Source organism: Apostichopus japonicus, chromosome 21 (genome assembly GCF_037975245.1).
Source record: "Apostichopus japonicus isolate 1M-3 chromosome 21, ASM3797524v1, whole genome shotgun sequence".
Lineage (NCBI taxonomy): Eukaryota > Metazoa > Echinodermata > Holothuroidea > Aspidochirotida > Stichopodidae > Apostichopus > Apostichopus japonicus.
In genome coordinates this window covers 15,540,886-15,568,243 of record NC_092581.1, presented here as the reverse complement: position 1 = coordinate 15,568,243, position 27,358 = coordinate 15,540,886, and the positions used below count along the sequence as shown (strand labels likewise).

The window sequence follows — 27,358 nt, the reverse complement described above, 5'->3', positions numbered from 1 at the left end:
CATGCCCAAAGGGGGGGGGGGGTGACCGGGAGCATACCCCCTCCTCCGATCGTCAGTCTGGAAAATGATTCAGTCGGGGTGTTTTGATTTTTTGGCATTCAGCCGAGGAAGAATTAATGCACAATTTGACGTCTACTCTTTATCTGCTGGAGAACCCCCCCCCACCCCCAACACGGGGATCGGCTTCAATTACGCTTCCTATATTAGCCTTCCTGAATTACCCTTCTTACATGACCTTACCTAAATCAGCCCCCCCCCCCTCCCCCTAACACACAAACCCTACCACCTTTCACCAAATGGAAACTTAAAGTCATTATAATCATCAACAAAAGATGCATCTATTTGCCTTAATTTGTAGTTTAACTTTCCATTGCATTTAACAGCAGGTCTGTTCACAAGTTTCTCTAACGAGATCTGACTTTAGGATTCACAGTGATTTCGATTTGATCATCATCTTGATTGATCTCCAGAGTAGTAAGGCAAATACCGTACGTCACACAACAGTTCTATAATTAAAGTATTTTGCTGTTCGATATGTAGCGACGCCTGACCGCAAAATTACGACATAACATCCAGTGTCCATAGCCCACCCAGTAGGCTAAGACATCCGCATATAGGGGGGGGGGTGGGAGGTGGTATATGGTGCACACTTCCTATTCTTCGTTTCATACCATGTTTTCCGTCTCACATCGGGTCTGTGTTTTAACTTCTTGTCAAAGCAGTGACTAATTAGCAGTCAGACGGGAAACCAAAGCGGTGATAGTGGCAGGGCGTCATATGGAATGAAATCATACCAAGTTTTCATTCAACTACAGACAAACCCAGTGCTTCCTGTAGGTATTAAGCTTTAACTCTTAAAACTAGAAATCTTTTTTTCCCTGTCAGCTCTTGTCTATTTGCTCTTAAATTAGGCTAGCTTGGATTCGTATTTTAACTTTTTTCGTTGTGACGGCAGTATCTTAGTAAGCAAGGGTAAAAACCTGTGGGACTGGGGCCTGTATGGGGGAGTGGTGGAAGGGGTATGGATGATTATATTCACTAAAGAGAGAGAGAGAGAGAAGCGGTCGCGCAACTGGGTATGAAGGATAATAATGGCTCTTATGCTGACTGTCAGAGTATATAACTTCGTTTATGAATATCATGAGTACAGCTATAGAGTAGTCGTTATGAATATGAAATATTTTAAGATTTTAAGTCGAGGTAGAAGTTCCGTGAAGCATTTCAGATGAACTTGTGGATTTGCAAAAGAGCAAACAAAAACTTCCTGAGATTAATGGAAAAAGTAAAGAAAAAACATCACATAGGAGATTATAGTACTCGAACGTCTATTCGTCTCCTCTGGGATGAATTGCTCAAAACCAAATGACCAAAACGAAAAACGACAATGACGTCATAATTACGTCACAATAATTATGTGTAAGTTATCTGCAAAACGTTATAAAGAATTATTTTCAGGCACGACCTCATCATGCACTGTACGGCCTCACTTGTTGCCAGGTAAAATGTAATATCTCCATCATTAGCATCTTTCGATCGCATAAGATTTTTTTTTCTTCAATAAACTTCCTTTTCAAGTTTGATCAAATTCGTTTCCTTTCATGTTTATTTTTATCTTTAAAAATCGGACCTGTGCCTCAAGAAGACTTGTACATAATATGTTGTTGACATTTAAGAGCAAGGGAGGATTGCAATATTAATCTTACGAATGTCAGAAGAGCTTTGATTAGTTTATTAGAGATTTTTATCCACCCGTCTCACTTTTGTTTCCGGTAACCTTTCAGATTCGTTCCTATATGCAGTCATCTTCGAGTTTAAACAGAAATATGTTAGCCATGATAGCCAAAAACATATCTAAGAAAAATTAACCACGTACCTCTCATGTTATATATGTTGTTGTTTAAACGTTAGTAACATGACAAACATTGATTATATGGATAGATGATTATCCATTCATCTTATCACTTACCTCTACATGTGTTCAAAATGTCACTAGTATATTGCCCTAACAAATATGGGCAAAAAAAAGTTGGAAAAAAAGAGCCACGTTCTAACTTCATTTACTGCCAAATCTCAAAACATTTTCCATCGTTGACGCATGGTAGTCAATTTGCTTTCTAAATCAACGAATAATATTAGAATAATATTAGCAATCTAGAGGTCAACACCTACAGGAAAGTGCTTTTGAAAACTGTTAGCAACATTTAAGCATGCGAGCATTCTAGGGCAGGGACGCATCCGCTTTATTTGTGTACGTGGTGGTGGTAAGGGAGGGGGTGGGGGTAGGAGGGGGTAGTGAGGGAGGCGCGGTCTAAGGGTAGGTTAGCCCTTGTCCGTTGAGAAATATAGGTACAGTGGAGGGTGCCTTGGATGCAAAATAAAACTTTGGAATTTGGAAAGAGCTTCGACTGTTTATGTTGTACCAGAAGTACTTCCTGTATTTATGAACGGCACACTAGCATCTTTTGTAATATTCTGACTGCCAGTGGGGGAGGGGTGGTAAATCGCCCACATCTAAAGCCACCTCAACGGTATGCGTGGTTGCGCCCCGGTTTGGGATCAATACCATTTTACAGTTGAAGTTGGGCAGCCGATTATAAACAAACAAATACAAACTTGATCAAAGACTGTTTTTCTTGGGTGGGGGTTGGGAGAGTGAGGGTAGAAGGGTCAGTAGGGTGTAGATCGTGGTCAGGGTGCAGAAATTTGAAATATTTGGGATGGTAGGGAGGTTGGGAAGGTTGCTGGTGGGGAGCGTGAGCAAGGTGTGGGAGCGGGCGGACGGTGTGAAGCTGGGAGAGGAGTCGGTGGGAACGTTTTCAATTTTCCTCGGGAACTAAGCTCTATACAGCTCTATATAGATATATATATATATATAGATATATTTATATATATATATATATATATATATATATATATATATATGTATATATGTATATATATATATATATATATATATATATATATATATATATATATATACATATATACATACATATACATATATATACATATATATACATATATATCATATGTTTCTGACGTATCATATTCAGTCTCAATACAGGGAAAGAGGTTAACATTAACAGGGTATATTGTATTCTGTTTTAACATGACGAACGTGACGTCACATTGTGTAAATGAACTTAATATATTTGCAAGACGTTCTTCAACAGTTCGTTTTTGAGATAATGCAGGGATGGATGTATTTTATATGGTTGTATACTTGCAGGATGATACGGAAGAACATTTCCGTCCTGCAGGAAGGTAATCGGGTTGTTTATTGACAGTTGTCTAAACTACACAGTAGCTCTGTAATAAAGTGCTAATGTATGAGATGTGTGCATGACTTTCCACCACTTTCAGAACATTCTCTGTTAGTCTTACGTCATGGGTGTTTTGAATAGTACGTGCTTCGGAGGGTCAATTTAGGAGTTTTCTACAATGATTAGCGTAATTTACATATCTCCTTGTCAAAAGCAAAACGTACCACCCAATAGATGCCAATATATCACTAACGAGTAGGAGATCTTCCGTTTGTCTTGTCTGGCTTGCTCGACAGCTGAGAAAGTACATGTTGCTTTAACATTATGCATATATAAATACATGTTACACGTAGGGTTATAAAAGTACATATTTTTGGGGGGTATTTTGTTAAGAATATATATTAAATAATCCGGACACTCACTCTATCGGGCCCTCAATTAATTTTGTGATCCATTTGGTACCGTACGGCATTGTCACACACACAATATCATTCCAGAGACTATCAACTTTGGAGGCGCCAAAGTCAAGCTTCTCTTGCGAAAAGGGCAATCATAATTTTCGAAGGGGAGAACATAATCTTTATATGCGTCTTATGACTATACGTTATTACTTGTGGATATCCCTAAATGTGACCTTCAAAAGTATTGTTAGTCCTTCGCTTAACGTCTTGAAAAACTTTAACTTTTGGCTGTAGTTGTTGGATTTATTGAACTCATCCTTGGTATAAAACAGTGGGGCCCCTTTATTCTGAGAATACTGATGGGGTGGGGGGTGCGGTTTGGGAAAGGGTTTGGGGAGGCGTGAAAATTTGAGCGATCTATCAATGTACGCTGACTGGTGACTCCGGACCAATGGTTAGTTGTTACCAGCACCCGTGAGCGCATGCTCATAGCAATAAAGGCAAATGGTCGCCTAAAACTTCCGAGTAAACGAGTGGATTTTTTCAACTTTTTAAATGTGGTGGGAAATAGCACATACTCGACGAAAATATCCGTAAACATTTAAAATGTATGATGTGAAATGTTCTGTGGTGTTATGTGTGGTGTGATAAAATTTGATGGGATGTATATAGTGTGGTGTTAGTTTTGTTGTGCGACATATATGATGTCATGTCTTGAGGTTAAAATGCCATTTATATAGTGTATAATGTATATGTGTACTGATATATGAATACAGTAAATGGTGTATAACAGGAGACACATTGAAGTGGTGCATCAAATGTATGTAGTTGGCTGATGATCGCTCAACGCGTGAAACTCTGAGTAACAACTACTAGTGTTCCACTAGTCTCAACTAGTCTCAAAAAAATATATATATATTTTCTCCATTTATTTGTGACCAAAATAGCGAACCAACGCAATAATAAAAAAATAAAAAAATAATGATAATAATAATAATAATGATAATAATAATAATAATAATAATAATAATAATAATAATAATAATAATAATAATAATAATAATAATAATAATAATAATAATAATAATAATAATAATAATAATAATAATAATAATAATAATAATAATAATAATAATAATAATGATAATCATAATAATAATCATAATAATAATCATAATCATAATAATAATCATAATAATAATCATAATAATAATCATAATAATAATCATAATAATCATAAAAATAAAAATCATAATCATAATCATAATAATCATAATTATAATAATCATAATCATAATAATAACAACAATGATAACAACAATAATAATAACAACAATGAAATAACAATAGCAACAATAATAATAATAAGAATAAGAAGAAAAAACAACGAGCCTACGAGTGTACATACAGATGTCTATAATAAGACACTGTACGGTCAGGTATATATTCTTTGTAATAGCTTTGCTATGATTTTTCTGTTTGATACTTCATCGCCAAAAATTTACTTCATATGAAGTAAATTTTTATTTCTTAGCTTTTAAGTTCCTCTTTATTTATAAATTTCTTTTCCTTCTATTTTACTTTTACTTTTACTTGTAAGTAATCCTTTTATTTATATTCCTGGTTAGTTATTAGTCTTTTATATAATTCTTATTAGTTTAACTGAATAGATTTGGTTGAGTACCACGATTAAAAATCTAGTAGGGGCTATCTTCGATTACGTTTTTGTTCAGTTTGATCATCATATCCCAAAGTGAAGACGGGTATAAAACACTCAACTACATCAGTGACGCCAAGTTAGCAAATATAGGTCGGGTCATCTTTATGACGTCACAGGAATGGGGGAGTGAACCGTATAGGAAACACTTACAGAATGGGTCGTTTCTTTCATCGTAACGAAGGTGTAAATCGCTTATTTGGCAATGAAGTTTTCCAAGTGTCGATTTCAGCATTCGTCTCATGAGAATCAGCGCAAGCTTTCGAGTACTCATTTTCGACGCCTTTTTTTTCCTCCTTTTTTTTCTTCCTTATCTGAATAAAAAAAAAATGAATAAGGAACGATACTCGTTGAACTCCTGGAAGAAATGTATGTCAGGCTAAAGACCTTGTAGAAGGCATTGTCTCCGGTTCAAAATTCTGCGAACTCTGATATTTCGAGGACTAGTTACAAGAAAAGGGGGGGAAAATGGGATACAAATCATTTTTAGCATTTCACAAGTTGTTTTCAAAAAGAAGATTATTAGATTTCTCAGAGATTTGTAAGTTTTTCTTAATACATGGGCAAGTTAATTTCATGAACATCGTTCGTCACTGCATAGATTAAATTGTCAAAGCTCTAACGTTCGATTGGAAATCCATTCTACGATAATAGAACTTGACGTCATGATGAATAAACATGACAACAACAACCATATTGATACGTTAGCTGACGTGAAGTGGTTTCATTGTTCTGTTATTAGTGCATTAAACACGAACGATATCGATATATACTTGTGGCTATCCCTTTCCCCTCCCCTTCCCCTTCCCGCTCCCACTTCCCACTTCCCTTCAGACACCTCCCCTGGACGACTTAACAACTAAGCACACCCCTTTCTCAGTACAAGGAGGTGGTTGCGCCCGGGCCTTTGGTTACTAAATACTGGTATAGAAATGTGCTATCTCAATTTGAAATCTGCTGCACCGGTGGTTATTGAACGTTCTTTCGACCTTGCATAGAAAATAGTACTTTAACATAATGGAAAAAAATCACGGGTCGTAATTTTGTAAATGAATTTGAAATTTTGAAATACAATATAAGCAACATTGTCAGATCAAACACCCTAACCTAACTTCAACTTTAACTTTAATTGACTGATGTCTTTCGAAGTGTACATGTTAAAAGCAGTATAGAATGTTTCTCTTTTCTGTTCTGGCCACATGCACATTGATCAAACTATGTCTCCTCCTTGGCCAATCGTATGCTAATTGACATGTGACGTATAAAGCCACGGTAGGGATAGCGTGGGACGAAGGTGACATCCCTATGTTCCGACTTCTCTATGTTCCGACATCTCTTTGTTCCGACGTCTCTATGTTCCGACGTCTATATGTTCTGACGTCTCTTTGTTCCGACGTCTCTATGTTCCGACGTCTCTATGTTCCGACAAAAGAAACAATTCGGAGCAATTTTGTTTTATCAAAAAATTTCTTTGTACCAAGAAAACTATTTTTGTGACCCCAATATTTTTGTGACCAAATTTTGTTGGGACTCTATTTGGGATTTTTTTTGGACCAACACTTTTTCGGACCAAATATTTTGAGACCAAATTTTTTTTCACGACAAAAAAATAGCCCCGAATTATTTTTTTTTTGTCGGAACATAAAGACGTCCGAATATATAGAAGTTGGAACATAGAGATGTCGGAACATAGAGATGTCGGAACATAGAGATATAACATAGAGATGGGATTTTTTTTTTGGACCAACACTTTTTCGGACCAAATATTTTGAGACCAAATATTTTTTCACGAAAAAAATAGCCCCGAATTATTTCGTTTTGTCGGAACATAGAGACGTCGGAATATAGAGATGTCGGAACATAGAGATGTCGGAACATAGAGATGTAACCGGGACGACTGCCAATTTCACACCTCCCCATGGACGGATTTATTACTATTTTTGGTGTGGGGGGGGGGGCGGAGGGTGGTTGGGCCAGACCCAAATTTCCCGGCATCAGTATTATCTTAATTTAGACTACGGTTTCTGACGCATATTATTCCAAATGACCAACCATGTAAAACAATCTCTTAAATTTGTCTGCAATCAAATACTGGTATTAAGAATATAAGTGTATTGAGAAATTATCAACCATAAAATTCGACTTAATTGTTGTTATACATGATTAGTATTAAAATATCAATTCGTAGGCCTTGGACTAAAGAAACAGTTCTTCAACATACAAAGTTTCATTCTGTTTGAAATGAGCCGAAACCAACTAAATTATTTTTCTTTCAACGGATTTGATTTTGAAAGACAATATTCAGATTCAACGGTCTTGTGATGACTAAAGTTTGTTCCATTGTATTACGCCCGCGACTTCTGTGACTTCATTAAATTCTCACCAAAACTAGGTCGCATTTCGTGAACCTGTGAGCACAAATCGTCTTCGTGGAGAAATATGGTACTCACATAGCGGAACCAATTGAGCTAGCATAACAGTGGTTTTGTTTGGTTCCCACCCCCTTCCAACCCCCCCCCCCTCGTTTAGTTTGTTGATTACATATGCGTTAAATGCCTTCTTTGTTTACATGTCAGAGGGAATATTCTTGACGAATGCACTCAAACAGAATACTCATAGTTATACGCGCTCAGGGACACGTAATGCAAACTTGATTGACAGTAAATATTATCTAATACAGGACTGCGCTCATGTGTACTTCGTGAAACGAGGAAGGAAATAGCGGGGGCGGAGGGAGGGAGGGGGTGGGGTGAGGGGCGGGTTCCAGTACAATGCAACTGTGAAACTACGTTTATAGCTTCAAAAGGGTGATAATATTGGCACCAAAAAAATGGGGCTTATCTTCTTTCTTATTTATGCCCAAACATTCAAATTGACCATGGACAAAATAAAACCTAGTCTCACCCCTGGCCTAGGGTTTCGCAAATACCCGTGAGATCGCCCTGTTATAATGGGCGTGGTTGGGGAGGGGGGTTCGAGAGATCACATTCATACCTTACCTCTATGGGGGAACCTCATGAACGTACTACACCACTCCAAGACAGCAAGACTGTGCATTCATATCGGACACTAGTCTTGTCACATTTTACCAAAGTTGGTTGGTTGATCTTTGAACCTGGATAACATCGATGCGGAGGAATTTCTTGAACCATCCTCAAAAGTAGTTCGTCTACTGCCTCTTGGAACGTAGAAGAGGCGACGGGGGGAGATGGGGTTGAAATTAATGAACCAGAGCATAGGGAAGAGGAAGGGTCACGTGAGGGAAGATAAAGGATAGAGTGAGGGAAAGGGGGAGGGGGAAAGTGTGTCACAAGTTAAATTAAAAGTTATTCTTCATCACACACACACACACACATATATATATATATATTTATATATATATAAATATATATATATATAAATATATATATATATATATATATATATATATACATATATATATATATATATATATATATATATATATATTAACAGCGATGGCTTACATGCTTCTGTTTTCACGAAATGTATGACACGACCTACATCTTTAGTGAATTAAAGGGTGGGTGGAGAAGTATAGGTAAACTGATATCAAAGTTTAAATTGAATCCTATAGTTGCTTTCCGAATGAACTTTAATCTGCACTTCATGAACTGTTTACCATGCTACGAAGAATAACTGATACGACCTTTTATCTACAATTCATATATCCTTTTCCAAAAAACAAAACAAAAAATTGTTTGCTAAGAATAGGTTTTTTTAAACCTTTTTCTTTCAACTCGTGACACACTTCAAAAGTATTTAGCCTTTGTTTAACTTTGGCACAAAACCCCTGACTATGAATGATCCGAACAATTTATAACCTGTTCTGAATAGCTATTGTCATTTTACTGGATATTTACTCAACCAGAAAGCGAGTGGCACCTCTACTATAGTAATTATATGGGAATATAGATTATATCTATATAAGTTTAGATGTGACCCTGTGTTACCTATATGTCACAAAAGCTGGATTTGTATGTTAGGTTCACCTATTTAGTTTATGGCATGTCATCAGGTTATGGTCGCTCAAGGGTAGGTTAAAAGTTCGTGCTTTACTCTAGTTATAGTCTGCTTACAGAAAATTGTAAAAACGGTTAGGCTTATAGCTTGTTCTATGTATTATTTTTCATCTCTTTAAAATTTTTTTTTTACTTGCAATCATTTCATAGATTGGGAATAATAAGGGCTGTCTTCTCTGCCATGACATCACGAGCAATATCTGTCAAACTATTGCTACATGTAAACTTCTTTACTGCATATGCATGGTGACAGAGGTGGGATCATCATATTGAAATGGTGATAGTAGTGGGATGAACAGTTCAATATGTCGAACATATTATTGTCTACTCATTATTTAGACGCGCCAAGCAGGATTTCCACAACGAATTAAATACGTATGAATCAGGTAAGCAGACGTTAAGTTTGAACGTCAGAGTTAAAATCAAGCGGGGTTTACTATACAAACAATTTGTTTTGCATTATTAAGTGGAAGACACAAACGTTTGTGTCTAAATGTGATAAAATAAAATCAGAAAGACAAAGCTCCTAGTAGTTACTTGAAATATTGGGAAATTCAAATGGAATTTTTTAAGAGTTAAGACCAACACACATAGTTGTCACACACCCGAAGAGGAAAGAATTTCAAGTATCTCCTGTATTTCACCAGGTAATCCAGAAGCCCTTTAAGCTGTGTGTATCTTAACTGCATAATGTGTCATAGCACAAGTTTGAAATGTCTTTATACTGCTTTACTTTTTCATTTTGGGAAATCGTCACCAAGATTAGATATGAAAATGACATAAATATGCAGCTTTTTATGACCTTTAATTTATTAGCTAATTATTGACAAGTTGTAAAGCATTACAGCAATACATCAAGTAGGGCTTTATAAGAATATAACATTCGGAACTCTAGTGAACTCAAATTAAACATTCGACTCCCTCCATAAACAACATGGATCTTGTATTCATTATGGACAAACAGTATGGCAATGTGACATTTTATCAACATGACCTTTCTTGGGACCGTGATGAAAAAAAGCTATTCAAAATTCAAACTCTGTTAATATATGTTGACCTCTGTTAACCTCTGTTAGTCGCTGTTGAACTTTGACCTTCATTAAATCCGTGCATTTGTTGTACATCATACTATAGCTATTTATAATACATGTGTAAACTTCGACCCAGATAAGATTCTTGATATGGAGCTTTTAAAGATATCATGCTTCTTGCCCTCTGTTGACCTCAAATGACATTTGAACTCCACCAAAGACTGTAAACTTGTTGCATGTAATAAGGTAAATATAAGATGCACGCACATAGTTTCTCCACATTATAATTCTAAAAACATAACGATCTGCACATTTTGACTACATGTAGATTTTTGTTCAGGTCATAAGGTCAACATATGATACATATGTAATCATTATCCAGTTTCTAATTGTTCAGATACACACCAATTAAGATGTGTACAGTGTAACCTCTGTTGACCTCAATTGACCTTAGACCTCCCTAAAAACAATAGGAACCTTGCACATATCATGGGCAAGCCACTTGCCAAGTATGACCATTGTCATCGTCCCCCCCCCCCCCTCCCCCTTCTTGAGATAACGTGTTTACAAGCTAGGGCGTCATGCATACACGCACACACGCACACCCCACACACAGCGTGACTCCAACCTGATTATAAGTAACTTTTGCCTGCCCCTACGGCGAGTTATCATTATTACGCTTTATAATTGATGACATCAGTTTGTGAGCGCACTTATACAAACTTACGCACTGCCTGCAAAGTGTGTATATCCATATATACTTGAACAGTTTGTGTGGTGTAGTTTCGCTCACAACATTTTCTGATGGACATATAATTATTAACTTGTCAAGTCTGGAATTTGAATAAATCACGTGATTTGCTGATTTATATACGTTTTTTTTTTATTGCATGCATGTCGAAGCGCCTGGACTTGGCTCGAGAGTCGCTACTGCGTAGTACAGGACTCTCTCTAAGACAAAAAAGAAGTAGGTCTCTCTGTGTCACCCCTGTTCTAACCATATATATCTCGCAGGTCCTTACTACTACCGTTATTAGAGTATGAAAAGAAAGAAAGAATAGAGAACCCGATTTGCCGACCCCATTAATCTCTTTCGACCGCCTCAAAAACAAATATAAACAACTTGACTATCGCACACATCGCTTGAAAAAAGCGCAAATAAATCGAGTAGACGAAAGGTCACGGAAGAGACCTAGTTTTAAAGGTTGTTGAATATCTACCTGAATAAATAAGTTAAAACCGCGCTCTTGGCTTTTAAGTAGGTTTTGTACATTATGGAAGTACCATGAGCGTCGTTCTGTGTGTACATACGGCCATGTTTATAGTTTTGATGGTTTCTATAATGCTTCATTGACCTTTTTCAAATACAAAAGTATAAGTGTTGTCTTGGTTTTTAAGAACCATTTTTAATTTGACGCTTACAAAATGATGGCGATTTATAGCAAGAACATATTCTGAAATCTATTGACAGAGAAACTGTGCATGTAGCATCAAAGAAAGCTTAGTAGTGGTGGATTGGAGCCATGGGGGCATAGGGGGCACGTGCCCTCCCAGTTTAACTAAGGGCTTACAAAATGATGGCGATTTATAGCAAGAAATATATTCTGAAATCCTGACAGAAAACCGTGTAGCATCAAGTTAATCAAATTAAAGAAATTTTAGCAGTAGCGACGGAACCATGGAGGCATAGGGGCACGTGTCCTCCCAGTGCCAATTTTTGGTAATAGTATTGAAAAAGTACCTTTTTTTCCATTTTCATTCAGCTTAGCAAATCTGCCCCTTTTGTTACTTAAAAGAAGAGTGTCATTTCGTTGCCAATTAAACAAGCGCCTTCTTTAAAAACATTAAAAGAAAATAGTACGTGCCCCTTAAATGTGTCCTATTGTTGAAAAACATTCAAATACTGGAATTTGTGGTACGGAATCCATAGAGTATCTATTTTGTTGTCAGGTTATGAGGTTTGCCCCCTCAATCCAAAGGCATGTGTCCAATTGATCCTCGATATCATAGTGCCCTTCAGTGTTGATGCCCCTCCAGTTTGAATTATCTTAAGCCGTTTCCTGACGATGATTAGTTAAAAGCAGCCCTAATAAAAGAACAACTTCAATTTTTGTTGAGTCGTTCAAAAATACTAAACAACGGGGAATATTTCCTCATTCTTGTCCAGGCCCGTAGCCAGGAATATTTTAGCTGGAGCACAAATAATTTAAAGAATGTCCCCAATATTCGCTAACTTCGATAAATAGTTTAACCGGGGGGGGGGGGGGGTGTGACTTGCAGTAGGGATACTTATAGGTGAGAGCGTGTACTATGATAAACTTTCTGACTAAATCAACTCGTGAAAAAATAACTGTTAATTTAAAGCACATTTCTTCATGTTGTCATTTTGCGTTCATGCTGTATTGTCCAGTGTACAACCCAATCCAGCGTACCAAACGCTTCCAGGAAGGTACGGTACGTCATGGAACTCATTTTGGGCATGTTAGGATTTTATTTAGGAATGTCTACCAATTTCTTACAAGTTTTTTGGTCTTCAATTCTTAGCTTGCTCTTATATAACATTTAAAATAATCTGCCAATATCTCTTCTCTTTTTTTTTTACATGGGAACATACTTTTAAGCCTTAACTGAATAAAATATGTTTTTCAGAAGACCTTGATAGTAAATATATATGCTAACAATTTATATGGAAAATGAAATTGTGTAAAAATTGATCATTTAGCAAATCGATCGAAATCACAGTTTACAGGATGACTTGAGGCCCCCACCCCCCCCCCCCACCCAAATGGATATACTGTAGACCGTTAAACAAATTACCATATGCACGTTGTATATCAAAACCAATTTTAACTTTTGAGTAATGATCTTTTATGGCTCTTCAGTTGAAGTGGTTGGACAACTTAGTCCAACACAAAGAGCATTATTCAGTGGAGTGGGAAAGGCGGGGGTGGGGGTATAACAACCTCCCCTACCTCAATAGTCAGTCGAGGGATTTTGTTTTTCAAAATTCAAAAGTACGTATCAGCATATGTAGACATACTTTATAGTCTAAATATGCCCCAGAATGTATCATTTCGCGCCTAAGCTTTTTTTTTTTATCTTGGGGAGGATCCCCATACGCCTCTTTCACGGAAATCACATTCATCCACCCCACAATAACACCACTCATATACGTAAGATGTTGGATCTGCCTATAGCCCATCCATAAAGGTGTTACCCCTACCTATTAAACTCAGTCTGAAGAAATTTGGAATCCCCTTGCCCCGTCCCCAATCATTGAAATACTGTGCACTTCACTCCATAACCTATCACATCCCCCCCCCCCCCCTCAAAGTTACTCATTGTAAAATGCATTGATTTTACTATAGTGAATTTCGGCTGCTAGAATCCACACGGTAAGGCTGACGACTTAGTATAAAGTCGTGGGATCAATATTATTCGTTTGAGGTCATATTGAAGTTCAAATTAGTTCTAAAAATAAAGCGAATTTAAAAAAAAATATTTTAGGCCAAAGTACTAATTTAAAAAAAAAAAACTTCAAATTAGTTCTAAAAATAAAGCGAATTTCAAAGAAAATATTTTAGGCCAAAGCACTAATTTAAAAAAAACTTTACATCGCTTCACAAACAGCTCCCCCCCCCCCCCCCCCTCCTCCCGCTCTCTCTTATCTTATTGCGATCTTAACTCACAAATCGTTGTCCTTTTCCTTCGTAATGATATAAATAATGGGGGAAAAAACCGTTAAAAGCAAACAACTATTCATTATATTCTTCTACAGTTCAATAACATCTACATAGGCCATTATCTGATTTTAGCTTGCGAATCCATTTAAGTAGCATATTGAATTTGTAGTATAGATTACGTCATGGTTTAAGCAATTCTTTGGAGAGCCGATCAAATTAACATTAAAAAAAATGCTAGAAAAGTCAGATAATGGTCACCCATGCTCAACGAGCATTTTTCCTGCCACTGTAAACATAATTATAAATAATGACATTAATTTTAATCTTTTATTTTTAATATTTTCCACAAAAAACAAAATGGCCTGGGAATAATTCGAAGAATCAGAACCGTCTGGAGAGTACTTTTGATAACTTCAAGTAATTTTTTTTTTTTTTTTTAGCTCGCTAAAATTTGAAGCCAACAACTGATGACCTTTTAAAGATTCGACAATGTACTTTTTTGGGCTTCTATGTTAGCAGGACGGGGAAATTTTTTTTAACTACGACTTATAAAATATGGCAATGTTGTGAAGGTTATTGAGGAGTGTAATATTAGGCAATAACATGTACCAATGATGAAAATGAATTCAGAGGTGGCTTTAAAGAACTTAAAGACCTTTTGATAATAAGTGACCATTATTTGATTTTGTCTAGCATTTATTCCCAGCGAGCGGATCCAGCGGTGTGTGGGGTTCTATATCCCCTCCGCCCCCCCCCCCCTCCACGGTTTTGCTTCAACCTCACAGATAGAATTTAACCTAACAGATAAAATTTAAAAGTAGATAAACCGTGAATACATCATTTAATGTCTAAATTTCCTTTTGTTTTATCCCTGCAGGCACCCCACCCCCCCCTTCTTATGGTCGACTTAAATGTTTTGGAATTCAAACTACGTTGCTTTATCAATCAATCAATCAATCCACGATTCACGAGGTACATATTCGATGCAAAAAGTGTACATTCCGTTTTACTTGAGTAGGTTTTATGAACTTGTTCTTAACACCACACGATCGGTAGGAACCAACCAAATTACGTTCTTGCTTTTCAAAAAGCGATCAGTTGACAGACACAAACTAGGATTAATTGAACAAGACTCATAAACTTACACATTGAATGAAAACCGACAATATGCTGGCAAACTTGATATTAAATATTTTATAAAACGTTATATTGTATCAAAGTTGACTCAGTTATAACCCCCCCCCCCACCCCCCTGATATTGTTATGACTTTCTTTCTTCTTTTTCTTTTCTCTCGGTGGGAGTTAAATGTACTTAGAAAGAAAGACCAATTATTCAACTTTGTCACTGTGCTGTAAACTTTCTAATTTGTTTTTAATATCCTATACTTTTATGATAACATAAAGAACGTCTCTGCATGAGTTTATTACGGTTGTAAAAATATACAGAGGGAAAAAAAATCTTACTGAGGCAAACACACAGATAGTTTACTTCCTTATTTGAGAATAGTCAAACAACAAATGCCTCTTGGTGAAACTCTAGCCCTCCCGATTTCCTATCTTATTCCGAATAGGTTACAGAATTTGTATCAGCTTAAACTAGAAGTAGGTCTGTTTTCTGACCTCTGAAGGCAAAGCGATGAACTCGCCCCGCATTATTGCGTTTCTCCACCTTAGTTGCTTTGTCAGCGCGTGTTTACACCAATAATCGGCCGTGTTGCCTTTTATGAGGCCATAACGTAAAACGATACGACCAACGAAAAACGAAAAGGTCAATAAGAGACCTACTTTTTGGTTTTTGCTAAAAGTAAATGCTTCACGATGAATAGCACAATACGTTGGAATAACCACAAACGTTTATCAGCAAAATGTAAAACTCCACGCATCAGTAAACATATAGTGAATCAAAGTATTGAAAAATCTAAAAAGATGTCCTAAACAGGGGGGTTCACGTTAGCAGTATAGCATATGTTTATAGCATTTAATGATTAAAACGTTGGATGTATAGTGGATATTATACTATTTGGTAATATTCCCACACTAAGATGGCGGAACGTATATGAAAAGCTGGTCTTAATTAAGGTAATCACTATTATTTGAGGAATTCTTCACAGATTTAATTTAATGTTGAAAAGTCATCATTTATCAAAGAATGTATATTCTACACCACTTGCCTTCCCAAAATGACTGGAACAAAATGCAATGAAAGAAAACACGAATCTTCACACATGGTAATTTTGACAGCAGTCGTAACTCCGGCTTTCCTATAATGGTTACAAGTTGCCTACTGTTTTGCTAGGTTCAAAGGTCATTCGAGGTCAGCGAATGAAGTGGCAAAATTAAGTTGAATTTCAAGAAGAGTTACTTGGACAATGTTTGTATATGTGTAAGCTTCTTGCATTGCTCTTGTGATCGACAAACTTTCGAATATGTTTGGGGGAGGTCAAAGGTCATGTGAGGTCAACATCGGTAAATAGCCTGAAAACTCTGTACGCACGATATCTATAGAAGTGCAATGGTGATAACTGTCATACTAGTCAGTTGGCTGCCTTTCAACGAGTGCAAGATTGCTACAGTCTTCATTGGAGGTCAAAGGTGAGAAAAACTCTCCGGAAGTGGGATGTTGACTGACGTAATGTGGTACTTAACAAGTGGCTACATCGGAGAAATGCGTAACAAGTGTTCTATTTAACACTAAACAAATCAGTTTATATCACCAACAGAAAATGCTTGAAAGTTAGCAAATTCTTAGTACTGACGTTCGTCGACTTGCAAAACATTCAAACCTCTCCAAGCTTTTTTATCATTATTTGAAATGAAACTTAACTAGTCATACTACCATTTTCGGATTGCTTTGAGAAGTTGATTCAAATAGTCGAAATTCTGTGACTATCCCAAAAGGCTTCATTGCGATATATTCAGCAGGACACGGTGATTGGACACCTGCATTAATCTGGGCATGCGCATCACGGATACTAATTCATACATAAAAACAAATCCATCTCTGTGTTTTTGCTTTGAAGTATAAAAAAAATGTAATTCCCAAGTGATTATCATTTCGTATAAATGTTTTCTAAATAACTATTAAGAACTCTTCTGATTAATTTCATTGAAATTTAATAGACTTTCATGAAAAAAAGATCCCTCTGAGATATCATCCGCTAGTTTAAGAGTAGTTAGCTTAATTTGTTGACCTAGTTGAGGACGCTGTGGGGTTTAACTTTGTCCCTTAGCGTGCGCAAAAGATATGACGTGAATTAAAACGGACGGACTCATATACAGTTTCGTCACTAAAACTTCAGAAATGTTATATCTGCCGGAAATACATTATAACTTTAAGAGGGTTAATGTTTCTCCTTTGCGGCTTTAAGTCCCATATGAAACACGAGGGTCATGAATTTTACACTCATTGACCTAGTTCTCCATCATGGTTGTATAGATCAGTTTGAATTACCGCCCGTACCCCGGTGGATTTATAGTAAAGCAAATTATCACCGGTTCTTGTGATTCTATTTCTTGCGCATAATTATGTTTTGATAACGTTTCCGAAAAAGTTTGGTGTTGGTTAATATGTGCCATTGTTTAAAAAAAACTTTTACCATAGCCATATTTTGATAGTGGCCTGATGTCATTTTGGAGCATGTCACAAATGGTGAAAAAAAAATACCGAACTAGTTAATGACCTCCCACACTCGCCCCCACGCGCTCTTACCCTGCTCAGACCCGTCCCTCTCTAGTCCCTCACCAGTGTCTAGGAATTTCCAAACAGATGGGACATGTGCAGGGGGAGGGGAACAAGCAATAGTTTGAGGGGGGTGCATAAATTTGGGAAGTGCAAAAGGCAGCAAAGGAAAAGGTTAGAAAGTAAGCTTATAAAGCTTATTATAAATCACACCTCAACGAACGAGAAATCCTCCTACGGACACTCTAGAGTCTAGAAAAAGGACTTCTCAATCTTTGAAAGCAACAGGGATTTTTTTTTACTATACTCCACATATAGTGATGTATTAACCGTCGAATATAACTGGAAAAAATGAATAAAAACTAACAGATGGTGACTTTCAGTCTTTAAAGATTGATCATCCTGCATGTTGTTTAAGAAAAGATAGAAATCTCACCCTTTGAAAGTTAGAGTGTTTGTGACCACGTATAGGTCTTGTTCACATTTGAAAGCTCAAGGAGAATCAGGATCCTGCTGTTACCCGGAGAAGTAAATAAAGCTGACCCCGGGCTTGCCTATACCTTTCAGGACATAACGCAAAACATTACAATCACGTACTGGTCACGATGATTGCTTTATAATTCATTGTACGGTCTGATATTACTTCTGTGTCAGTTTATGTGGAAGTGACGAGTTAAATTATCCGGAGATCTCGGGTCGCTTGATCCAACGGAACGGACGTCTGCTCGAAAAATATTTGATCGCCCGTGCAGGGTCAGGATGCTACCCATCACGTATAGCGGTGTCTGGTCCTGAATATCGGATATCGTCCCAAACTACGATCTTGATCGCCCTTTCGTGGCCAGATCCTCCATGCGTTCTCAAATGTGATTAAAGCTATATCTCTCCTGATAAGATTGATAGATGGTTATGTAATTATGTCCAAATATCACATGACTAATCGGTCGGGAGCGATGTTAAGTTTAACCACAATCAAAATATACTAGCAACACCGCATGTTCATAACTAGTTACATCACTGTAACCTGTGTGTTGTATTTGTATATATTCGTATTTTACAGCTATGGTTGTGTTAATCTCTCCATATATATACACAAACTTCGGGCTTGGGTCCGATGGTAGGGGGGGGGGGGGGTGGTGAGGAGGTTTACGTAGTCGTTGTAACATTGCAGTTAGGCTCTAATATACTCAATAGTTGTGTGAGTAGTTTTTGACCTAAGGAATTCTGTACTAGAATGAGCCATAGAACAAATTTTCTATGTTTATTGTATGGAATGAAGAATTTTGCGAAATCAATCCCTCACCCCAAAGCCCAAACCCAAGCCCAAGCTCAAACCCGCCACCACCTTACCCTATCCCCATCTCCACCCCCTTAGTTCTTATTTCATATGACATCAGTAACGCCCCCGAATAGCTAGTAATGGTCATTCATCCTTTGAACTTTGCTGGCAGCCTCTTACTTGTCTTAGCACGTGAGCTCATTCAGACAATTATTTGTCAATTTAAACACCCCACAATGTCAATGAAGGTAATTTCAGAAATAAAATCTGGGCTGACACCGATGGACTTCTAATGCCCGTAGTGGATTCATGATACCCAAGCAATCGAGAGATGAGCGCCCAAAATTTGTTTTGGCACAGGTTGCCAATAATATTTGCAAACATCTGCGCAGAATAGAATTGTTGAACATAATATTGAGCGCGGGAAGGAAGGTAGCCAATCAATAACCGTATAGCAATAAAAGTAAAAATAAACCAAGTGAACATCGCGTACATAATAGGGAGACTTTTCGCGTGTAGTTATTGGCCTATACCGTAAATACCGTATAGAATTGTAAGCCTAGATATATATTCATTCATTTTTACCCTAAGACTTCTGTATGCTGTTTTGGTGATAAGGTGCAGTAATGTTCTTTTTTTTTCTTTCTATTTATTGTTACCTTCTTTTCTTGCTTTGTTTACATTGCAAGGGTAGATGATAACAATGAAGCAGTTTGCAGTTGTAGTTGGGTAAATGAGCGACGTTATGACTTTTTTTGTTGTTGGTGGAATACAACCAGGTCATGATGGCCGTAAGGTTAAATTGAGAAGTAATGGAGACAATATCCAACAATTTTTTTATTTGAACTAAACAGAAGGGGACAAACAATAAGTGGGTGTGTTTGCTAATTTGTTTCTCCCTTCTTTGCTTAAATACCAATGTCAATTCTTAAAAGTGTCATACGTGCTTCAAAGCTCACTTCAGTTTATATTTGCTACTACCCTGTTTCTAGATCAGAAAAGTTTTTAACCATTATTGGGGGTGTCATTTTCTCCTCGCTTCATGTGTTTGCTTCCAAGTCGGTTTTCATTTTTGTAAAATTCTGTGACCAATTCGTTTTAACTTTTGGGGAGGGATTCTCATTGACCAACGTCGAAGATTTTAAGAAAATGGCGTCTTCAAATGAAACTGCAAGGTGAGTAGTACAACATTATACTCTCAAATGAAACTGATGGTGTCACGCGCACTGTAGGGTGGAGCGCTTGAAATTATTCTGTAGCGTTGCGTAGAGACACACCTTCAGTACCATGGGTATAGGGGGGGGGTGTGGATAAAGGGGGTGTATACTTCCCCCTTTCAACTTGATACAACAAATGAAAATGAGTTAGAGTAGCACAACCTCTAGGGTAGACCTAGTTAACAGATTAATTACGGAATTTATAGTCTCAATAACCCATCAGAATGAACCATTTTTCGTCTAAAATTATATTTTTGGGAGTTTGAAATTCTTTTCTTTGTTCTCGATTATAGACTTTCCAAATTATATTAAGTAAAAATAAATGATACATGTAATCCTATTGCAACTTTATGAATTTTTTTATCTCTTCAAAGGGACGATATCATTTAGTTGAGAGTATGGGCAAGGGTGCAAGCAATGGGGTAAAATGGGCGAACAAGGGGACAGGATGGGAGGGGGAGAGGAGGGGGTCGGTGATGTTTAAAGCTGTCGACGTTTGGACTTAGTCCAAGAAATGATACATTATCATATTTCCTGGCTTTTTTAAAAGTGCATTTACTTCATAAGGATATGGGCAGCTTAATATAAGCATGGTATATGTCATTGTATTACACAAAAATTGTAATCAATGTTTAGTATATATATATATGCATCAATGAACCCAACAATATACGCTGTTAGTTTGCGGTGTAGAATAAATAGCAACGGCCGTGTGTTCAAGCGTGTGACCTTACAACGTTATGTTTTGCCCTATGAATGTTGTTTACGATTGTCTGAAATTCATGCGAAATACATGCATTTCTTTAGGTCACGTGTATAGGCAAAGTGCGGCCCGTGGACGAATTATCCGCCCGCCTCGAGAAGGTTTTCGAAAACTTATTTGTGTGGATCGTGGAGTATCGTAGAACAGTAATGTTCATGTCATGTGTATATAACTTGTCAAGTTTGCATATATATTTTACTTGCGATAGGATAATTTAATTCAACATTTATGAACACTGGGCGCGCATGTTATGTAATTTTGTTTTCATTAGTGCCAATGGGGTATAGGTACAACATTTGCTGACAGCAGATTGAGTACAACATTGTACAGCTAGACCCTTTGAGGTATATCGTCTTGTCAACCAATGTGTTCCCTTCGGAAAAGTTGGCTATATTTGTTCCTGTGTGTAGGGATATACACCTCTCCCCCTTTGAACCCAAACGTGTAATTAAAAGTTGTTTAGCAAAACCTTGCATGTAGAGATACTATAGACGTAATTTATTGCCTAATTATGCGTTGTTATTCATTGGCTAATGACAAAATATTGACATTAATATGCGGTTTGAGGGAAGTAACCACTGGAATCATAGTCAATATTCAGGGTCTTCCTTTCTCCCATTATACTTGTTGGACAAGTATTTGCACCGTCATAACATTGATTTATTGAATGACAGAACTGTACTGATTCAATGGCTGTTTTAAAACGGTCATTAGTCGGAAAGTCTAAAACAGATTTCCAATCCCCGGGTAAGCGGTGTTCGAACCTGGGCCTCCCGCTTTATGTTACCCTATCATACAAAACAGCATGCTATACGGACTCTGCTGTTATGTCCAGAGGTTTGAAACCAGTAAAATCAAGCATATAATTATATATATATATATATATATATATATATATATATATATATATATATATATATATATATATATATATATATATATATATATATATATATATATATATGTATATATATATGGAAGACTTGTATATATAACTGGACAGATAAGATCAAGTGTCGCGTAATGCAGTATTATCTATTGCAGAGTGGTGTATGTCGTTACGGATGAACTGTTGGGAGTTCAAGTGTGTTTTGCCATAACTAACAAGTAGGCTAGTCTGTTTGAACCCGTTTGGGCTGACAAAGAAATATCTAACCGCAGATACTTATCCGTTTATAATTCTAAGGATTCAGTTTTTAATAGAATAAAAAAGAGAAAGAAACTCCAACAGAAATAACTATTATTACTTTTTCCGTTTAATAAAAATAATAATTAACAGTGGATAAAAAATTAATTAGTTTTTGAAAAGAAATTCCGGGAAACGGGGAATCCCCGTATATTTTCCGTTCGTCGTATGGTTCTGTTATCGGCTCGCCCTCCCAGACACAACCAAATTCACGCTAAATAAGACATTTCGTACCTTGATTGTGTAAATATTATTCATAGGCTTACATATACATGTTAATGCCTACATTTTCGAATAATTATTCCCAGGTATACAGTTGTCCCTCATAAGATACAGCGATAACATGTTGCTCTGCGTAGGAAGTGACAACTTGCCCAGTGTGTATGTATATACCGGGGCTTCTACCCTTTCTCGGACCTCATTGGTTAAACCATTGTTTTATACACCTACTCTCTAAAGGCTCTTTTCCTGTTGCTGTCTAAACAAAACGTTGCTTGTGTGATATTGTAAATCAAACATTTTAAAATATCTTTAAAATCTTATACATAAAACCGAGGTAGACCCCGCCAGCCCCCCCCCCCATCGCCCCCCTTCACTATGCTTCCGACTTGTGATTAATTTTATGCACTCTTGTTGTATACTTAAAAACTAGAACACTTATACGCTAACGAAAACAAACAAGAGATGTATGGAAAACTGTTTTATTTTTATACCACTTGATGTCAACTAACGAATTCCATTGAACGAAATAAATGTTAAAGCAACGGTATGTATTGACTTAATTTCAAATGAATTTACAAACACGATTGTTATATATATAGTTATGCTATCTGTGTTCAATGTCGTTGTTTTAAAGGGTAGTAACCGACGCTCCCGTTATATAGGCTACATACCACGTATATATATATATATATATATATATATATATATATATATATATATATATATATATAAATATATAAATATATATATATAGGCCTACATACGCACCATCTGAGCAGTTCTGCTTACAGTGTATTTAACCGCACGGCTCAGGCATTCGGGGAGGGTGGGATGTTGAAGGGAGGGGTGATACTACCAGGATTAAAAACAATAAATCTATACACTACATCGATATTCTCCGGGAGATAATGATCGGGTTTTAAACTATCTGCTCCATAATATCCATTCCTGTATCCTTCGTTCCTCTCTCCTCTTCATCAAACTCCCCTCCAAACCTTCCTCCGTCCCGTCTACCCCCCCCCCTCGTCATCCTCTCTCTCTCTCGCTTCCCTTCCACTCTCTTTTCACCCTTCATTCCATCTCTCTCATCCAATCTTCCTTCTCCCACCCCATCTTTCTTCTTAGTCAGATTCCACACCTTTATAGCCTCCCTCTTCGAGTTACATCATTCTTAATCTCCTCTATTTATCATCATGTCATTCTGTTCCATACTTCTTACCCCTGACCCCCCCCCCCTACCTCTCCTCCCTGTTCTTTATACATCCGAGCCCCCCTCCTTCCTTCCGTTCCTTCCCCTCTCCCTCTCCCTCCGATCATCTCTCCCTGCTGCTCCTTCCATATACATCCCTCTCCTCATGCCTCCGTCATTAGTAGTAAGGGTACCGGTTGATTATTTATACTTGGAACAGAGCTTTAACGTGACCGTTAGTTGTCACGGTGCTCGAATTCCTTTGTCATAAAAATCAAGTCGTTAGGGTAAGGATTAATTACCGCCGTTTATTTTAGATTCGGAGAATTTTATCATCGCCGTCAAACTGGGGTTTGCGAATTGACAAGGTTTAATATTTTTGGCTGTAAAGGTGGACAGTTGATCAGATAGCAGAAGGGTTACGGTGATGATGTGTTAATGACTGTTAATTAAAACAATGGAAAAATTTCAAGTACGGAAGAGACTAATTGCCATGTATGAATTCTGAGCAACGGCATTACGTTTATAGATAGTCCGACTCCATATACACAAACACACACATACGGTAGCGAAAAATCAATTGAAGTAGTTGTGTCTAGGTAAAGAGATGTTTATGAAAGTTGTGGACGACCGTGAGCTGTGACGGCAAAGGGTGGCATTGTCATTTATAAACATGATGAAACTGTCAGATCTTTGCCCCTCCCCCTCGCTCCCCCTCCCCTCCCCCTAAAAAAAACCCGGTCTTTTTTATTGGATAGTTACTTAGCGCCACCAAATAATCTGTCCACGATATAGTTTGATATATGTTTATTTATGCATACCTTAATTTGAATGGTATGGTATGTGTTATGTAACATCTACCAAGGTTTCTTAGTGAACACTTTCTTGATAATAAATCACAATACATTACGTTAACCGTTTAAACGGACCATTTGCGTTAGTGTTGTCAATGAAATTTCCTATAAGTTTGTTAGGTTGTCCCGGGACCGACACAACATCTTTGACTTTCATAAGCAATAGAAATTTATGATATTGAGATATTAAAAATGTTATATTTAAGCACTTTACCAAGTCATAAAGATGATCATAAGAAAGATCTGTTCTGCATACACGATAAAACTTCCAGACTTTTTGTACGAGTGCAGTATAATATAAGTACAATGAGTACACTAAGTACAATACTCTTAACGTGTGTACCAATATTGTAATTTTGCACTAGTATATATGTATATGCTAAATTTTCGAAACTACCTTGAGTACGATTTCGAGTACCATACATTAATCTGGGTCAAGAGAACACCTATTTGACTATTTATTTTTTCTTTATTTTACTTTTTTACCCCTTCTGGCATTCAATTTTCCAACCAAACTTGCAGGAAACAGAAGAAGCATCACTTCAGTCAAACTAAGACTTCAAACAAGTTCAAACGAAATGATGACGCCAGCTTACTTACGACCCCGGCAGATTAAAAATGAATATTTTTCATTTTCAGTGCTAGAAGAATCTGTCATTCATGGCGTGATTTAAATTCTAAACATGTCGGATTATGTTTCCAATATCTTGTTTGTGTTCTTCATCGTCGGATAAAAAATATCGCGGTATCGTTTAGGCCAGGGGTGTGCAACCTACGGCCCGCGGGCCACATGCGGCCCGCCAGTGATTTTTTTGCGGCCCTCGAGATGTCATCATCACAAAAAAACGAGCTAGCTGCTTAGAATTTATCGGCACTAATGATGCTGTCAGGTAGGCCTATTATCCCCATTTATTATCAACTGTACTGTATTGACATTATGTTTTTGTGAATACAGATTAAGTACACACACCCATTGCTTGAAAGTCCTCGGAACCAAAAGTTTGAAATCAACAGCAGGTCGTTGGTTAGTTGAAGCCCAGTCAAGTTTTTCACTCCTTATATCTGGCCCATTCATCCGAAAAGGTTGCCCAACCCCTGACTTAGGCATATTTTTTCAAACGATCTGTACTATATTAGATAATACATACCGTATATAGTCGATATCGTAACTACACCCAGTAAGCAGGGGATAAGGATATCGCATTTTGAACAGAGAATCACAAGTCCGGATCGCTGGCTCCAACCTGAAATCTCTATTATGCGAAGCTATATACCAAACACAGGGAGGGAATGATTTATCTTGTCTCGTAAAACATTTTGGCGTTTATAAGTCCAAGGTTTATACGAATTAACTGACCTACCATTTAAAATATACATTCACTAACCTCATGTGTCCCTTCATGCTTCGACGAAAGTATTTTTCTTACTATTGGCATTGGAGATTCGTTTACGTATACAGCCAATAAAATTTATGTACCAAACCCCTAGCAAAACAAATACCTTCCATGCAATTGGATGAAATAGCACGACTTGAAGTCATAAATCGAGCGAGTTACTAAAAAACCTGGATTTCATGGATAGACATGAATCCGGTATTAATGCGTGCACTTTGCACCGACCTACTTTATTTTAAGATTCGTACATTAAACTGTTACAAAGGTACTAATGCGCACTCTCGATCGTGACGTCACATGCTTGAGAGTGCATCCTATAGTAGTAGGCGGTTTTCGTACCCATTTTGGAGGAGGAGGAAATTTCAGTTTAGACAAAACAGACGAGCGCCATCACTATTATTTTGGCATCCTCCGTAAATATCCTAACCAAATTGTTATTAAGATTTCTATATTGATAAAATATATAGATTTGGTTCAATATCGGCGATATATTTTTAAATAACGCAAAAACACAAAACAAAGACGAACAAATATTCATTTGTTTCTCTTCAAGTCGTCAATCTATTTATATAAATGTCTAACAATACAAGTGAAAACGAAATAAAAACGAGATAATATTCGTAGGCTTATAGATATAGATTTAATATTGAAACGAGCTTAAAATATTAACCTAATAAGAAGGACATTGCATTTGATCATAAACTCCTTCAGTGTTACATCATAACATATAATAAACAAATACAGTTATTATTTGTAATGTAGTATAAATTAATCGAATGTAAAACATCGTCATAAGTTTACATGTTTATTCTAATGCAAACTTCGAAAGTTTCCATTAGGTCGTCTTGGATATGTTGTGGCGCTATTTAATATTTCAGAAATAAATGAGTAGATGTCGGTTTTCAAGATTTCTGACAACCAGTGTTGGTATACATTAATGTGGATATTTACAGGAGAATTTTTACATTAATTAAGAGATTTTAATGTTTTTCTCATTACCTTCGACATCGTTTTACCTCATTTACCTTAATATCTGTTCGAATTAGGTTCAAAAATTTCAGAAAACTCAGTCAATGAAGCTTTTGCTCTCGCTAAAAGTGGCAAATTGCAGGGGAGTAAGTTTGTGTTAGTGAATGAAGTCGCAGCCAGCAATCATTAAGGTGGAAGTAATCAAGCGGGACATTCATTGTGGTTTCATTTTTATTATAGACTTTATCCATAACCCTCTACACAAAGTAGTTCCTGTGAAGTTTTTGTTGTTGTTAAGTCACAACAATGATATACCATAATTAAACCCACATATGTTACAGTACATGATACTAATAATAATCAGCAGTTATTTTTACGACGCTTAAGCGTCCACAAATGTGGGAGAAACCCGCAAGGGCTTACTAATAACAACTTACACGTCGGGTGGCTTCCAATTCAACATTTTAGCTC

General features: G+C 36.9%; 1 protein-coding gene across 2 annotated transcripts in view; it reads left to right on the top strand.

Moving 5' to 3' along the window:
* LOC139962619 (thyroxine 5-deiodinase-like) overlaps positions 1–27,358 on the top strand; it is a 77,112-nt gene that overhangs the window by 13,025 nt on the left and 36,729 nt on the right. The window contains exon 1 of one of the 2 annotated variants that reach the window (XM_071962766.1): positions 20,106–20,268. The exons of the other annotated variant lie outside the window; for it this stretch is intronic. Coding sequence (XP_071818867.1) covers positions 20,243–20,268 — 26 coding nt within the window. The 5' untranslated portion in view covers positions 20,106–20,242. Of the gene's footprint in view, positions 1–20,105; positions 20,269–27,358 lie in introns of those variants that run through there. 2 annotated transcript variants of the gene reach the window in all.